Here is a 17,776-nt window from a genome sequence, read left to right on the forward strand (position 1 = left end):
TGAGAGTCAGTAGGTTCATTCTAGGTCGAGGGAGATGTCCTCCTTTTTTAAAGAAAGGGGCTTCCCTTCCTCCACTATCAAATCTGCTCTCAAACACATCTCCCCCATTTCACGTACATCTGCTCTCACTCCATCCTCCCACCATCCCACTAGGAATAGGGTTCCCCTGGTCCTCACCTACCACCCCACCAGCCTCCGGGTCCAACATATTATTCTCCGTAACTTCCGCCACCTCCAACGGGATCCCACCACTAAGCACATCTTTCCCTCCCCCCCCGCTTTCCGCAGGGATCACTCCCTACGCGACTCCCTCGTCCATTCGTCCCCCCCCATCCCTCCCCACTGATCTTCCTGCTAGCATTTATCCTTGTAAGCAGAACAAGTGCTACACACGCCCTTACACTTCCTCCCTTACCACCATTCAGGGCCCCAAACAGTCCTTCCAGGTGAGGCGACACTTCACCTGTGAGTCGGCAGGGTTGATATACTGCGTCCGGTGCTCCCGATGTGGCCTTCTATATATTGGCGAGACCCGACTCAGACTGGGAGACCGCTTTGCTGAACACCTACGCTCTGTCCGCCAGAGAAAGCAGGATCTCCCAGTGGCCACACATTTTAATTCCACATCCCATTCCCATTCTGACATGTCTATCCACGGCCTCCTCTACTGTAAAGATGAAGCCACACTCAGGTTGGAGGAACAACACCTTATATTCCGTCTGGGTAGCCTCCAACCTGATGGCATGAACTCCTCTAACTTCTGCTAATGCCCCACCTCCCCCTCGTACCCCATCTGTTATTTATTTTTATACACACATTCCTTCTCTCTCCTTTTTCTCCCTCTGTCCCTCTGACTATACCCCTTGTCCATCCTCTGGGTCCCCCCCCCCTTGTCTTTCTTCCCGGACCTCCTGTCCCATGATCCTCTCATATCCCTTTTGCCAATCACCTGTCCAGCTCTTGGCTCCATCCCTCCCCCTCCTGTCTTCTCCTATCATTTTGGATCTCCCCCTCCCCCTCTCAAATCTCTTACTAACTCTTCCTTCAGTTAGTCCTGACGAAGGGTCGCAACATGAAACGTCGACTGTACCTCTTCCTAGAGGTGCTGCCTGGCCTGCAGCGTTCACCAGCAACTGATGTGGGTTCTGTGGGGAAAAAATCAGCACGTACGCGCATGCGCACATCACATATGTGCACACAGGTGCCCGCGCAAGGCTTCCTGGTCATGGTAGTCTTTCTGGTGTAAACACAAGTGTCCCAGGATTTGACTGCTACTTTTGTCCCTTATTTGGGAGTGAGAAAGTTGGCAACCCTAACTGTAAAAGACACGTTGAGGTGAGTTTAACCCTACTTGAACACCACCCCCTCCCGGTCGGTCGGTCCGCAAGAATATTGCCAATATTAAACCAGTCTGCGGTGCAAAAAGGGTTGGGGATCCCTGCTCTAATCCAGGCAGCATCCTGGTAAATCTCTTCTGCACCCTCTCTATAGCTTCCACATCCTTCCCATAAAGGGGTGACCAGAACAGAACATAATATTCCAGCTGTGGTCTAACTGGGTTTTATAGAGCTACAGCATTACCATGTGGCTCTTGAACTCAATCTCCTGACTAATAAAAGTTAACACTCCATACACTGTCTTAACAACCTTACACGGAATGTTTGAGGGATCTATGGACACAAGGTCCCTCTGTTCCTTGACACTATTAAGAATCCTGACATCAACTCTGCATGCTGTCTTTAAATTCACTTCACACCTTTCTGGATTGAACTCCAATTGTTAAACTGGTCAAAGTCTAGGTAGGGTAATTGACAACATGGAGACAGAAAGAGTTAAATTATATATCCCTGGTTAGATTTAATCTCTGCTATATTTGAGGAAAGCTGTCAAAATGTTGGAGATGATGTGTTTTAATGGAACTGTGCAAGGATAAGAGAATAGAGAGAGTGATGTAATACATGGATATTTTAAAACATTTTAAAGAGTATTTCATAAAAGCTGTTAAACAAAATTGATGTTGAAAGAACAAAGTTGAAGTTTGATAATTTTTGATAAAATGCTTCTAAAGGAAGTGTCTTATGAGGATAGATTGAACAAGCTAGGGCCTTTCTCTTTGGAGCAAAGGAAGATGAGAGAGGCGACTTGATAAGATGAGAAGAGGCAGAGATCGATTGGATAGCTAGTCTACTCTTAAATAGACACATTGATTCTTGAAAAATAGAGGGCTATGGGGGAAGGAAGGGTTGGGCTTATCTTAGTAGGTTAGAAGGTTGACAATATTGTGGGCCAAAGGGCCTGTACTGTGTTGTAATGTCCTACGTTCTATAACAAAATGTAGTCTTTTAATGTGGTTGGTTGTTTTTCAGATTAGAGGACAGAGGGACTCTCCATAAGTCAATGCTGGGACTGTTTTCTAGTTAAATGTATAGATTATGTAGATTTTGGAATATATGCAGTAAAATTTCTAACTCTGCTGATGACATGGAACTTGAAGGTGTTGCAAATACTAGAGATAATACCAATATTAATATTAACTGCAATGGATGTAGGCAAATTGAGTTCAATAGAGAGCTGTGAAGTGATGCAAAGGAAGAGTAGATGTAAGTGCACAGGGAAGAAAAAATGGGAGTTACTGAAGACAGAACAATTATGCCGAACTCTGCTTATGCCGTAATTACATTCTCGAACAAGATGCAGAGTTTTAACTTTTCTTCTTTAAAAAGTGGTGTGGCAGTATCGTTGTTATATTGCCAGCGATTGAGATTGTATGTTAGGAGTTTACCCTACAGTCATGGAGATGATGGACATTCTCTCACATTCCAAATAGGTCCAGGTTAGAAAGTTGTGGGCATATGTTGGCACTAGAAGCATGGCAACGCTTGTGGGCTGCCCCCAACACCTCCTCAAACTGAGTTGGTCATTGATGCAACTAACACATTTTACTGTATGTTTCAACACGTGACAAATACAGTTAATCTTTATTCCACATGCTGGTTCTACATACTGATCTATACTCTAAGTTCATCCAGCTTTCCTACTATATTCCTTGTATTGAAATAAATGACTCAGAACACTATTCCCATCATGCTTAACCTTTTGATTCCTTTCTTTGCATGTAGGCTTAACAACATCTTTCCCCACAGCCACTCCACCATTTGTCCTGGCCCCCTGCAACTCTAGTTTAACCTCCTCCCCAGGTTCAGCACTAGAAAACCTTCCAGCTAGAATATTAGTCCCCCTCCTGTTCAGGTCCAATTTCAATGGACGAAAATCCAATAATCCAAAAATCCAAAACACTCGTTCCTGCACAGGTTCAACGGTATTTATCTTTCTCTTTACCTGAATAGTTCTCAGTTTAAGGGATTTGAGCTACAAGGTTTGCTTGGAGAAGCTGGGATTGTTCTCCTTTGAGCAAAGGGGGTTGAGGAAAAATGGTAACTTGCAAGATTATTACAGCTTTAGATGAGGTAGCTGGTCTCATTTGCTGATGGGACAATGAATTGGAATCAGAAATTTAAGGCTAAGGGCAAAAGGGGGAAGTGGACAGTCAGTGGGTGGTAATGTCCCAGAACCCACCGCCTACAAAGATGGAAATGATCTAAACAAAATTGGAAAGGCAAATTGATGGAGCAGACTTGAGGGGATGAGTGGAGACCATTCAATTACATTTTCAAAATATAAACAGGCCCAAATGATCTACTTTCCCAGTAGATCCACATCTGCCATCTGCTGGATATATCAGAGATCAAAATTTATTTGCTAATTCCAAAATTCATCTTCAGGGGAAGGTGAATAAAGGATCACAGTAGAACTTGAATACCATTAGCAAGTCAGGTGAGGGAGAGGAGGTCATAGGGGAGAGGGAACAGGACTATGACTGTAGATTTTAAACAAGATTCTGCAGTTGCTGGAAATCCAGAGTAACACACACAAAATGCTGGGGGGGCGGGGGGCCTCAGGTCAGGCAGCATCTATGGAGGAGGAAATAAACAGTCGATGTTTCGGGTAGAGACCCTTCATCAGGACTGGAAAGGAAGGGAGAGGAAACCAGAATCCCACTTCCTTGGCCAAGATCCTGAAACATTGATTTAGGGGCAAAATCTAACATCATAAATGGCTGTGAAGCTTCACTACCAGATGCATGCTTTGAAAGCGAGAATAAAACTATCCCTGTGCAAATCCCGCAGCATCTGGTGACCCTGTAATCTGTCCTGGAGGCTGATGTCACCTTTCATGAGGGTGAACCCTCAAAAGTGTCAGGCCCTGATGTGTACTTAGAAGGGCATTGAAAACCTGTGCCAACCACTTGTCAGGAGTGTTCAAGAACATCTTCAAATTCTCACATCTACAGTCAGAATTTCCAACCATTTATAAAAGGTGACAATAATACCAGTGCCCTAGAAGAACAGTGTGAGCTGCCTCAACAACTATCACCCAATTGCACTCACATCTGTGATGAAGTGCTTTGAGAGATTGGTTATGGCCAGAACAACTCCTGCCCAAACAAGGACCTGACCCACTGCAATTTGTCTATCACCATAGCAGGTGCAATTTCACTTGCTCTCTACTTGGCCTTGGATCACCTAGACAATAGCAATACCTACATCAGGTTGCTGTGTATTGATTACAGCTCAGCATTGAACACCACTATACCCTCAGTATGAATCAACAAGCTCCCAAACCTGGGCCTCTGTACAGCCATCTGCAACTGGATCCTTGAATTCCTTATCAGTACAGATCGGAAGTAACATTCTCCTTGCTGACAATCAATACTGGCACACCTCAAGGATGCTTACTTAGCCCACAACTCCACTCTCACTACACCCACAAGTGTGTTGCTAGGTTCAGCTCAAACACCATCTATAAATTTGCCAGCGACAGTTATTGACAGAATTTCAGATGATGAGCTGTACAGGAATGAGATGGTTGAGTGGTGTCGCAACAACAACCCTGCATTCAATTTCAGCAAGACCACAGAATTGATTGTGGACTTCAGGAAGGGGGAAGGTTGAGGGAACACACACCAGTGAGCAGTTTCAAGCTCCTGGGTGTCAATATTTCTGAAGATCTATCCTGATTTTCTCTACAATTACAAGGAAAGCATGACAGGATACATTTCATCTGAAGTTTAAGGAAACTTGGTATGACACTAAAGACACACCATGAAGAGAATGTTAACTGGTTGCATCATTGTCTGGTATGGAGGAGCCACTGCGTAGGATTGGATCAAGTTGCAAATTCAGCCAGCTCCATCATGGGCATGAACCTCCTCTACATTGGTCATCTTCAGAAGGCGATGCCTCAAGGCAGCATGTCATTAAGGAGCCCATTACCTATGGCATGCCCTTTTCTCATTGCTACATCAAGGTGGTACAGGAGTCTAAAGTGACACACTCAATGTTTTAGGAATAGCTTCCCCTCTACCGGCAGATTTTTGAACCCATGTATTTTTTTTTTGTACATGTATATATGCAGCAGCACATTACAAAACATTTCATGGCATATGGCAATGATGAAATCCGATTTTGATTCTCTTTATTCTTCTTCATACATTGCCTCACTTGCTGAGTTCCTCTAGCATTTTGCATATAATACTAGCTTCCTTCCTGGGGTGCATGGGGTGACCAGGGAAGGGTAGCACCCCTAATGAAAGGACTTGCTGTGTCCATTCTGGTGCAGCACACTCACCTTTGGTGCTGACTGGACATGCAGCTCTCACTAGCCATGTTTATCCAATGCAAACAAAGAAGACCCTAGTTGTGATGACTACTGATATCACTGGACACAGACATCTGAGTTTTGAGAGTGGAACTGCCTCAATACAACTACTTTTCCACTTTAAAGATTCCCACACAAGTTTCTTGTCATTATAGGATATGGCAGACAAGCAACACCAGCTTCCTTCCATTAAGACTCACCAATGAGAAATAGATCCAGGCTATCAGTATTTCAAGTCACCTTTGCTTTGAAAACTATTTTACAAAAATAAATTCTGCTTGATGAAACTGAATTATGACTGCATCAATATGTTAAATGTTATAACATTAAGTATACATTTTACCTTCAAGCTAGAAATTTACAAACATCTTAGTTAGCACAACCTCTCTCACCTAACAATTAAATGTTGACCGGACTTTTTAAAAAGCCAGAAAATCTATTATCTAAGAGATAGGCCATCTTAACTATAGTGTGCAATATTCTAGTAAACTCTGCCCTGGACAGTCCCAAGCCCAGCTGTAAAAGGAGAGTTGGGCATGGAGCAAGCAGGAATCAATTCCAATTGCAAGCTTTCCAAAGAAGTTGCTAACACTACTTCCATATTTTAATTTCTTTCTCTGGAAGCCAATTGGCACCAGTTACCGTGGTATTCAGGGGTAATTATTGTATTGCTTTTTTCTTTCATCAAACCTTTGAACCATCAACATTGTTTGAGCTGAATCAAAATTCAGATACCATCTTGGAGATGTGTACAAAGATTAGCTTTGTCACGTGTACATTGAGACAGTGAAATGCATTGTTTGCATCAAATCAATCAGCGAGAATAGTGCTGAGCTGCTCCCAACGCCAACCCTAATTGTAGGCCTTTGGAATATGGGAGGAAACCCATGGTCAAAAGCAGAACAAACTACTCACAGAAAGTGGTGAGAATCAAACACAAGTCATACAGATAGAGCTGTCGAGTTGCACTAACCACTACACTACAGTGGTTAATATTTCGCATTTCCTTTCAAACATTTAAGCTAGCATTCAGCCCCTTGAGCACATATCTGCAGTTGAACACCAACTAGAAACCTGATTTAACAACTTACGAGGTTCAAGTCAAAAAATTCTAATTAATTGCTAAATTATTTTTAACCAGCAAACCATTTCCTAATTACTGTTAATTCTGCAATGCAATTTTACTGGCACTTTAAGCATTGTACATCAATGCTAAAATTAAAAAGTACTGCAGATACTGGAAATCCAAAACAAAAACTAGAAATATTTAACCAACATCTGTGGAGGGAGAAACAAGTCAGACCATCTCATCAAGATTATCTTAATTCCTTGTACACAAAAGCACAGCTGAAATGCTGGGCATTTTTAGATCCATTAGTTGAGAATATTTCTGCACCTGGAAACCAAGCTAAAAATATATTAAATTTATGAGCAACACACATCAAAGTTGCTGGAGAACGCAGCAGGCCAGGCAGCATCTCTAGGAAGAGATGCAGTCGACGTTTCAGGCCAAGACCCTTCGTCAGGACTAACTGAAGGAAGAGTGAGTAAGGGATTTGAAAGTTGGAGGGGGAGGGGGAGATCCAAAATGATAGGAGAAGACAGGAGGGGGAGGGATAGAGCCAAGAGCTGGACAGGTGATAGGCAAAAGGGGATACGAGAGGATCATGGGACAGGAGGTCCGGGAAGAAAGACAAGGTGGGGGGACCCAGAGGATGGGCGAGAGGTATATTCAGAGGGACAGAGGGAGAAAAAGGAGAGTGAGAGGAAGAGTGTGTGTATAAAAATAAGTAACAGATGGGGTACGAGGGGGAGGTGGGGACTTAGCGGAAGTTAGAGAAGTCGATGTTCATGCCATCAGGTTGGAGGCTATCCAGACGGAATATAAGGTGTTGTTCCTCCAACCTGAGTGTGGCTTCATCTTTACAGTAGAGGAGGCCGTGGATAGACGTGTCAGAATGGGAATGGGATGTGGAATTAAAATGTGTGGCCACTGGGAGATCCTGCTTTCTCTGGCGGACAGAGCGTAGATGTTCAGCAAAGCGGTCTCCCAGTCTGCGTCGGGTCTCGCCAATATATAAAAGGCCACATCGGGAGCACCGGACGCAGTATATCACCCCAGTCGACTCACAGGTGAAGTGACAGGTGAAAAAACGCCATCCCCTTCTCGCAATTCCTCCGTCTCCGCCGCATCTGCTCTCAGGATGAGGCTTTTCATTCTAGGACGAGGGAGATGTCTTCCTTTTTTAAAGAAAGGGGCTTCCCTTCCTCCACTATCAACTCTGCTCTTAAACGCATCTCCCCCATTTCACGTACATCTGCTCTCACTCCATCCTCCCACCACCCCACTAGGAATAGGGTTCCCCTGGTCCTCACCTACCACCCCACCAGCCTCCGGGTCCAACATATTATTCTCCATAACTTCCGCCACTTCCAACGGGATCCCACCACTAAGCACATCTTTCCCTCCCCCGTCCCCCTGCATTCTGCAGGGATCGCTCCCTACGCAACTCCCTTGTTCATTCGTCCCCCCCATCCCTCCCCACTGATCTCCCTCCTGGCACTTATCCATGTAAGCGGAACAAATGCTACACATGCCCTTACACTTCCTCCCTTACCACCATTCAGGGCCCCAAACAGTCCTTCCAGGTGAGGCAACACTTCACCTGTGAGTCGGCTGGGGTGAGATACTGCGTCCGGTGCTCCCGATGTGGCCTTTTATATATTGGCGAGACCCGACGCAGACTGGGAGACCGCTTTGCTGAACATCTACGCTCTGTCCGCCAGAGAAAGCAGGATCTCCCAGTGGCCACACATTTTAATTCCACATCCCATTCCCATTCTGACATGTCTATCCACGGCCTCCTCTACTGTAAAGATGAAGCCACACTCAGGTTGGAGGAACAACACCTTATATTCCGTCTGGGTAGCCTCCAACCTGATGGCATGAACACCGACTTCTCTAACTTCCGCTAAGGCCCCACTTCCCCCTCGTACCCCATCTGTTACTTATTTTTATGCACACATTCTTTCTCTCACTCTCCTTTTTCTCCCTCTGAATATACCTCTTGCCCATCCTCTGGGTCCCCCCCCTTGTCTTTCTTCCCAGACCTCCTGTCCCATGATCCTCTCGTATCCCCTTTTGCCTATCAGCTGTCCGGCTCTTGGCTCTATCCCTCCCCCTCCTGTCTTCTCCTATCATTTTGGATCTCCCCCTCCCCCTCCAACTTTCAAATCCCTTACTCACTCTTCCTTCAGTTAGTCCTGACGAAGGGTCTCGGCCTGAAACGTCGACTGTACCTCTTCCTACAGATGTTGCCTGGCCTGCTGCGTTCACCAGCAACTTTGATGTGTGTTGCTTAAATTTCCAGCATCTGCAGAATTCCTGTTGTTTGACAAACATTTATAGCTTATTCTTGTCCAAGGTAATATTCATGGAGTGCTCAGATTTGAGTGCAGTTGGAGCCCAAGGATTGGGAGCAATTAACTTAGCCAAAGTGAAGAAAGATTGATTGAAAGAACCAAAATAGTAAGAATATACAAGGAACACCAAAGCAGGTTGTGAAAGATTCTACAAATTATGTAGAGATAAAGATTAATGAAGACAAATGTGGATCTATTAAGGTTAACATAATTTACAGCAAGATCCCAAAAATTGCAAAGTAACCCATTTCCACCAGGTGCATTGGGAACCTCAACATCCCAAAGATTAACTGATGACAGATAAGATTATTCTGTTGGGAGAAGGCATGGATTTGATATTACAAAACAATGGCATAAATAACTTCAGAAATGCTAGGGAATTAGCAAAAAAAATTGAGAAGTTAATGGTATCCCAAAGAAGCCGTGGTCAAAGTGTATCTGTTTGGACTCCAGCTATTGTGTTATCAACTTTAATAGGGAATCAAATGTTTTATTTCCACACTTGCTGACATGAAGCTTGGGCAGAATGGTGATAGTACTCAGTTAGAAGGATGCAAGGAGATTTCAAGGTGATTTTAATAATTGAGGGTGTTAATACATTGTATTTACCTACATTATACCGTATATGCTACATCATCCTCCAGGAGAAACAAAAACAAAGGCAGGTTTCTTTTAAAGCAATTTAACTTCAGTATAAAAGCAAACTGGTCTTCAATAGATATGGAAAACACCAAATTAACCAAAGAAGCATTGGTAAATTATTTCAGAGTTCAAAACCACCAGCTTCTTCAGCAAGTTAGACTTCAAAAATCTGCAAGATAAAGGCACTCTTCATAATTGTGCACTGAACTATCAACAAACTTGCATTTAAATAAGCACCCTTTAACATTAAGATATTTCTCAAAATTTGTTGTTCCATGATCAGGCATGGCCCTAATCACCTCAGCGAGAGGTCATCGATTAAGGGTGAAAGGTAAAATATTAAGCAGAATCCAAGGTGGAACTTCTTGATCAGTGGGTGGTGCATTTGTGGAAGGAACTGCCAGAAGTGGTAGACATGGGTTTGATTTCAACATTTAAGTTTGGATAGGTACATGGATGAAGGGCTATGGTCCAGCTGCGGGTCAATGGGACTAGGTAGAATTGCCGTTTGGCACAAACAAGGGCCCACTTGTGCTGTAGTGTTCTATGACTATGGTGTTGGTTTTTGTACTGAAAATTTTGTCAGATTGATTCAAGACCATTAAACTAAAATTACAAAAAAGTTTATGGTTGATTGACTGCCTATAAATAAAAAAACTTTTAAGTTAAATTATTAAATGTTACTCTCAGTTGGCTGATTGATATTTTTACAAAATGACAAGATACAGTAAATCAGGAACTCATAACACTTAATAATAACTATGTACAGTGTATGAATATATTTTATTCCACTTCAGGACAAGAGATCATTGCTCAACTGAGATTAAGTACATCCACAGAAGATAAACAAAGATGATTTATGCCAATATTTTTTAAATGTAGCACTTTAATTGCTGATGCAGCAGATATACAAATCAGAGAGCTGAAATAATAACTGCAGCACAGGCCCACAATCAGAAGTGAAAGTGTTCTTTTAAATCACAGCCCAAACAGCAACAAGTGTGATTGTGTTGTGACAAAGTAAACAATACAGCACACACGTTGGACAAATAAAAAAATCTGAAAATACTAGTTTTATTCACAACCCAAGTGGTACAGCAGGACCTTTTAGGTGGTGGTTAAGTTATCATGTTGCTCACAATCTGACATTAAAACAAATAAACAAAACCATAGCATAATTAAGCAAACAATGTATGAGCAGTACAGATGGTTGGACATACTGTAAACCTTCCATTAACTATTCTGCAACTCCATTTATAGATTCCAGCCACATTTTTTCAATGAGTCTCCAGCAGATAACTCACTGGAACTGCGTGTTTTTACAGGAACACGAGTAATGAAGGCACAGCTAGTGTAAGCACAGACATGTTGCACAATTTTATTTCTATCATTTTGTATAAAGTCCACATTACACTCATCCAGCTACAAAACAAATCTTTCCACAGTTTTATACATTTAGACAACAGGGCTGAAGAGAAGGTTAATTACTTTGGTTGATTGTTCTCCAGCAAGATATTTCTAAACAAATATTGGTCTCTCGGCATTTTGCTGTTCCTAAAAGCCATTGGCGGTGTCTCTAATACACGTTATTCTGAAGAATCCAAATTCTGTAGCACTGGAATGACAAATTCTGGGACTTCTATGAACTCCATTCCATGAACAACCAATTAATAGACAATACAAGAGTACCAACCATATTCTGAACTGGCTGATTCAAGGGCTCATGATTAACCAAAAAAAGTTAATTAAAATTTGTCCTACCAAGAAAATACAAAACATTATAAGGCTGTTAAGTAACTATTAGTTGTCTATAGTAAGCCAGTACAGTGCAGTTGTTCCTCAAGGCCACATAAGCAGACTTCACTGCTGTTTACACTCAGATGGTGGGTTTGAATCCTTCTGTTGAGAGACAGAAAAGCAAATTGGAATCATCAGAAACAGACATGGCTTGAATAAAGTATCTGCAGCACTACAAACATCCTTTGAATCTTCAACTAATATAACAAGTTCAAGCACATATACTGAAATGCAATTTGTATTCTACAAAAGTGATTAGTGACTCTGGTTGTAACATCTGAAATCCACTGCACTATTTGGGGAAAATAGATCTTAGAAAGCAGGGAAACATTATCTTTATCTACATATACATGAACAGGATTTCCAAACAGAGGAACACACAAGACAAGAGCTCTTTATGAACACAAAGCAGCCTATTGAATATATACCAACACACCTTTCAAAAGGTATAAAGTGAGTGATTATTAGTATGAAATAGGGAAAGAGGGAAGTATGGAAAGCATCTTATTGGCCAAAACCCAAAGTTGTATCTAAAAAAAATCTCATACTAGGAAACAGATCAATTTGAATTTGTTCGACTTCCACACATTTCCACCCAAGACATTGCAGAACAGAACACATGATAGCTACGCTTGGAGCAAAGTCAAATTTTAAACAAGCCAAAAGAACCTATCATTTTCTTTAGATCAAAGTAATATTACATTTTGAAGCATGTAGATTTAATCATTGTACAAGACACTAAATGTTTGGATCATTCTAAAGAACACCAAAACAAGCCTGCATATTCAATTGAGGCTTGGAGACAAGTTTATATCTTCCAGACAAACACACACTGACCAGACAAACTAGTGACACTACTCATTCTGGTTCAATTGAACCAAGAACAAAAAGGAGGCCAACATTTTGGATATATTGGCAGAATGTGGAATCTGAAACTTCAAAATATATTATACATTATTAAACAACACATACAAAATGCTGGAGAACTGAATAAGCCAGGCAGCACCTATAGAAATTAGCATAGTCAATGTTTCGGGCTGAAACCCTTTGGCAGGACTGGAGAAAAAAGTTGAGTAGATTTGGAAGGTGGGGGGAGGGAGAGAGAAATGCCAGGCGATAGGTGAAACTTGGAGGGGGAGGGATAAAGCAAAGAGCTAGGAAGTTTATTGGTGAAAGAGACAGAAGGCCATGGAAGGAAAAAAAGGCGGGGGGGGGTGGAGGCGCACCAGAGGGAGGCGATGGGTGGGCAAGGAGATAATATGAGAGGGAGAAAGGGGAATGGGAAATGGTGAGGGGGGACATTACTGGAAATTTGAGAAATCAATGTTCATGCCATCAGGTTGGAGGCTACCCAAACAGATTACAAGGTGCTGTTCCTCCAACCTAAGTGTGGCCTTATCACGACAGTGGAGCAAGCCAAGGATGGATACATCGAAATGGGAATTAAAATGGGTGGCCACTGGGAGATCCCGCTTGTTCTGGAGGATGGAGCGTAGATACTCAGCGAAGCAGTCTCCCAATCTAGGCTGGGTTTCATTGATATATAGGAGGCCACACCAGGAGCATCGAACACAGTATATAACCCCAACAAACTCACAGGTGAAGTGTCGCCTCACCTGGAAGGGCTGTTTAGGGACCTGAATGGTAGTGAGGGCTCTAAACAGCCACTACAATTCAGGGCCCCAAATATTGATGATCAAATCCTCCAACATTCAAGATAATTATCGATACCTTCAAATGCTTCGTAGTTCCTAACGTGAAGCAGTGAAATAGTTTCATTTTTCACTCCAGGTAACTTCTGGCATCTCCAAGCCTATTGCTTCAAACTGTAGTGAGCCAAACAGTTCTGAATCATCTTACTACTTATTTCTCACCAACTCAGTGACAAAAATCACTGCTTTTTAAATACAAACACATGTAACTGACGCTTAAAAAAAAACTGATCACTAAATACGGTAATGTCTCACGACCATGCAAGTGCATACAACTGATGCTACTTAAAACTGTACAGTAAGTCTCCTGTCCCAATTAAGCAGCATCGTACCATATTTCTGGATTACACTGTAATTGAATAGAATGCTTGAGCAAGCAAAGAATAAAGACATCTACATGCCAAATGATAACTCCAAAACATGACTGAAACATTGCTAGTTTGTAATTGTCTCCAAAATGTGCAGCTTAAATTCAAAACTCCACTGCATGCAAGCTAACTCACACTAGGTCTTGACATGCGTCAGCACTGGGCTTAGTTATCCATAGTGGTCCCTGCATCAGCAATACTTTTTCAGGCTGTTGCAATTCATTTAAGCTTCTATTGCACTGGAGATCAAACACTTCATTAACTTGGGGATTTCGAAAACAAAGGACAACATAAAAAACTTATTGTACAACACCATGTGTTAACTAAATTTTTTGTGAGGGGACAATGGGAAGTGGTGTACATGTAGGCAAGGGTGATCGGGCAATAAAAGGAGAGGTAAACATTCAGATTTCAGTGTACAGCAATTATCATTCAAATCATGTCCAATCAAGTCATTTAGGGTTGCAGTGGCAGGTCAAGTCATTATCATAAATGAAAAGCTAATTGCTCTGTTCTCTCAAAACTAGCACAATTCAATCCCCTCCTGCAGCACTAATATTACTTGATTAAAATGTCATCGCTTTGAAAAAAAGCCAGGAATTAAAAATTTACGGTATCCACATTTAATTATTGTAGTTACGAGCTTGATTTTATGACGCTGCCATGGAACCATCTGTTGTAAAGACATATGCCTGATAGACTGTTCCGGTGATTCTCTTTCCTCCAACACCTAGTCCTGCCCTTCAGTTTTAGTCAGCAACAACTCATGTTCAACTTCAATCTATGTACACAACACGCAAACTCCAGAAAGTATCACTTGTTTTAAGTTTAGCACAATACAGGAACATCAACAATGCTAATCTTGAGATGCTCACATACATTGAAGAGCATACAATTAGAAACACATGAACTTATATTCAGTATAAGCAGTTTGTTGAATAAAACTCCTCAAACACAACTTCAATAAACCTTCCAATCTCTAAAGCTAATTGATCACATTCAGCATCACTTCTACAAAAATTTACACAGCACGCACTACATCTAGCTGAATTTTAAAAATGATTTATAAACTGATGTCTCACTGCAGTAATTATGCCAGATTGGATTGAAAACTAGAAAGTCAAAACATTGACAGTTACTGCAGCAAGAACAAAATTAAGATGCCACTAATTAGTACTTGACAAAAGCATGTAGTTAGTTCAAGTATTATGTAATAAAGATCAGCAAGCCTTACCTACCAGGGGTAGGGTTATTTCTAGCCATCATTTAAACCTAGTAAGGAAAAATTCAAAGAGCAGCTGACATGAAAGTACAAAACTTGAAACTAGTTACGTTCAAATTCCAATTTAACATACTAATTCTGAACTAATAAAGCTAATCTCAAAAGGTAATTTGTATTATACTATTGAAATATTAATAATACAAATAAATCTCAAGGAAAGTTAGACATGGACCTTTTCAGAAAATTATGTACTATTCAAAACTAGAAGTTCCAGCAATTTTGCAATACACAAATATCAATATGAAAATCCATGTCAAAACTTCCCAAATGCTTTAAGAATGGGGAGAAAAAGATTGAGAATCTATTCACAATAGCTCCTGGGACACGGAGCTAAGACATTAATGAGCAAGGCAATTTCACAGTGTAGTCACTGCCATGGAGGCATCAATTACACAAATGACCATGCAGCTTGTTAAATGAAATCAAGGAGTCAGAAATCTACTCCCTATTTTAGGGAAGGCTCTGAAATGCTGCCAGTGAACACTGAACAAGGAACTTTCCCTAATGAACTTTCCATGAATAACACTATCTAGCTAAAGAACCAGGGTGACAAAACACTCAGAAATAAGACAAAAGCACACTGGAAACATTTTAAGAAAACGACACTAGGGCAATGCTCAACTATTACAACCTCTAATCTTTCTAAAGATGCTAACTGAGCTGTTGAATGTTACCACCATTCATCTTTATTTTAAATCCATAGAAAGTCTCAATCTTAATCTGTGGTTTGAAGAAATATTCAATTTCAGGCCAGTGGGCCCAGCAAACCTGCCCTACTATTCAGCATAATCACAGCTGATCATTCATTTCAGTGCTCTGTTCCCACATTCCCCCCATTTTCCTTGATCAATTTGGGCTCCAGAAATACCTCATTGAATACACTTAATTATTTGGCTTCCACTGCCCTCAGGGTTTCTATTCTTAATAGCATACTCTGGGTCCAAGGCTATGAGCCCATCTTGGACTCCCCCAAACACTGAGAACATACTTATCTTTCCTCTAAAACTAGTCCTGCCAGCCCAGGAATCAAGTCTGCAAAATCTTCATCAAACTTCAGTTTCTCACACAAGGAGACCAGAACTGCCTACAGAGGAATTCTGGGAAGAATCTCCCAAGGAATCCCTGTTCCTGTAAGCAAATCCACTTTTAAAGACAGCCAACATGTACCCCAACTACTTGCTGCGCCTGAACATTTGCTTTCTACAAACAATTTTCTTGAATATTGGTCTCATTACATGCTCCCTTTTCCTCTTAAAAAAAGTATGGATAACTCATACAAGATTTGGATAAACTCATCAGGACTAAAATGCTGTTTATTCCTTTCCACAGATGCTGTCTGACCTGATCCAGCATTTTGCCCATGTCACTCTGGATTTCTGGAATCTGCAGAATCTTGTGTTTATAATATGGATAATCTCCTTTTTATCCACAATCAACCGAATCTGCCATGCACTTGCCCACTCAGCTTGAATCAATGCAGACATTTACACTTCAAACATTTAACGCTATAGAAATTAACAATTTTTCAAGGAAGTGATCCCAATTGTAAAATACTCCACTAAATTTGCTCAGTTTCCAATTTTCCCTCCCTTGGTACAATTAAACAATCCAATAGCTTCATGTTTAACTACAAGCATCAATTTCTCCAAATCAACACTTCACATTCAACTTCATTTGCTTCAAACACAAAATCTGCAGATGCTGGAAATCCAGAGCAGCATACACAAAATGCTGGAGGAGCTCAGCATGCCAGGCATCAGTAAATAGTCAATGTTTCAGGCAGAGACCCTTTCTCGTTTGCTTACTTTTTAACCCAGCAAGTGGGCAATTGTAGGTAACTTTTTACTGGGGAAGTTACTTACCTGCTGGATTTGGTATTCTTGCTTGCTTTCTCATAATCAAAAGTAAGCCCAGCAGGCAAAGCAACTGAATATCTATGGAGATCTCCCATTCTGGAATCACACTAACCACTAGTTGCCAATTTTTATTCTTCCTGTTTTATAGCTTGTTTTAATTGGCCTAATAACAGCAGACCAGAGACTAAAAGAAAACATACAGCCACAACTTGGCCAATGCAGAATATCCACATGAATTCAAATCATTTACTTGTCATTCAACTTGTATCTTTGAAGATGGCATGCCACATACGGGGTTGACTAACTTGCAACCGTCATTTTGCTTTGCAGTCCATCTTTATAAGATTTTCCATTCCATTACAGATGTAATGAGATTCATCCCCCACCAATCTTCCTGCATCAATAACTAGGCAAGTTAAACCTCGAGTACAAAACTGCTTGGTCCATTAGCCCCACAGCCCACTTAGTTAAAAAGACATCTGTAAAATTATCCTAGTTTATCCCCCAAACTATTCCCTTTGAATCCTTCTCAGTATTATCAAACATACTGCCAATTTCATTGAGAAACTTCACTGACAACTCATTATATCCTAGAAAAACTTTTATACAAGATATTTGTGTCATAATGTCATCTTACTTCAATTCACTGTTTTCTATACTAATTTATCATTTAAAGCCAGAGAAATATAGCATGAGAAATTCAACCACTGAACTAAACAATACACCACCTCCAAGAAAGGTTCTGTCATTCATCCATACACTAGAGGCAATATTCAATGGCCAATCAACTAACCTACTCACACATTTTTAGGATGCAAGAAACTGGAGCATCCACGGTAAATCCATGCAGTCACAGGGAACACACAAACTCTACAGACAGGACTGAATTCAAGTAGCTGCACAACTGTACCAACCAAAAATTCTGTAGATCCCAATTCTTTACCTTCCATTATTTGCAAAAATTTCTGGGTGTTCAAC

General features: G+C 41.2%; 1 protein-coding gene across 6 annotated transcripts in view; it reads right to left on the reverse strand.

Moving 5' to 3' along the window:
* Window positions 1-11,147: 11,147 nt before the first annotated feature.
* nap1l1 (nucleosome assembly protein 1-like 1) overlaps window positions 11,148-17,776 on the reverse strand; it is a 77,430-nt gene continuing 70,801 nt past the window's right edge. For 4 of the 6 annotated variants that reach the window (XM_063058439.1, XM_063058437.1, XM_063058438.1 and 1 more), the window contains exon 15: window positions 11,148-11,682. In XM_063058439.1, coding sequence (XP_062914509.1) covers window positions 11,644-11,682 — 39 coding nt within the window. In that variant the 3' untranslated portion in view covers window positions 11,148-11,643. Of the gene's footprint in view, window positions 11,683-14,894; window positions 14,933-17,776 lie in introns of all 6 variants that reach the window. The other 2 variants (XM_063058441.1, XM_063058440.1) reach the window with 2 other exon arrangements.

This window comes from Mobula hypostoma, chromosome 9 (genome assembly GCF_963921235.1).
Source record: "Mobula hypostoma chromosome 9, sMobHyp1.1, whole genome shotgun sequence".
NCBI classification, from domain to species: domain Eukaryota; kingdom Metazoa; phylum Chordata; class Chondrichthyes; order Myliobatiformes; family Myliobatidae; genus Mobula; species Mobula hypostoma.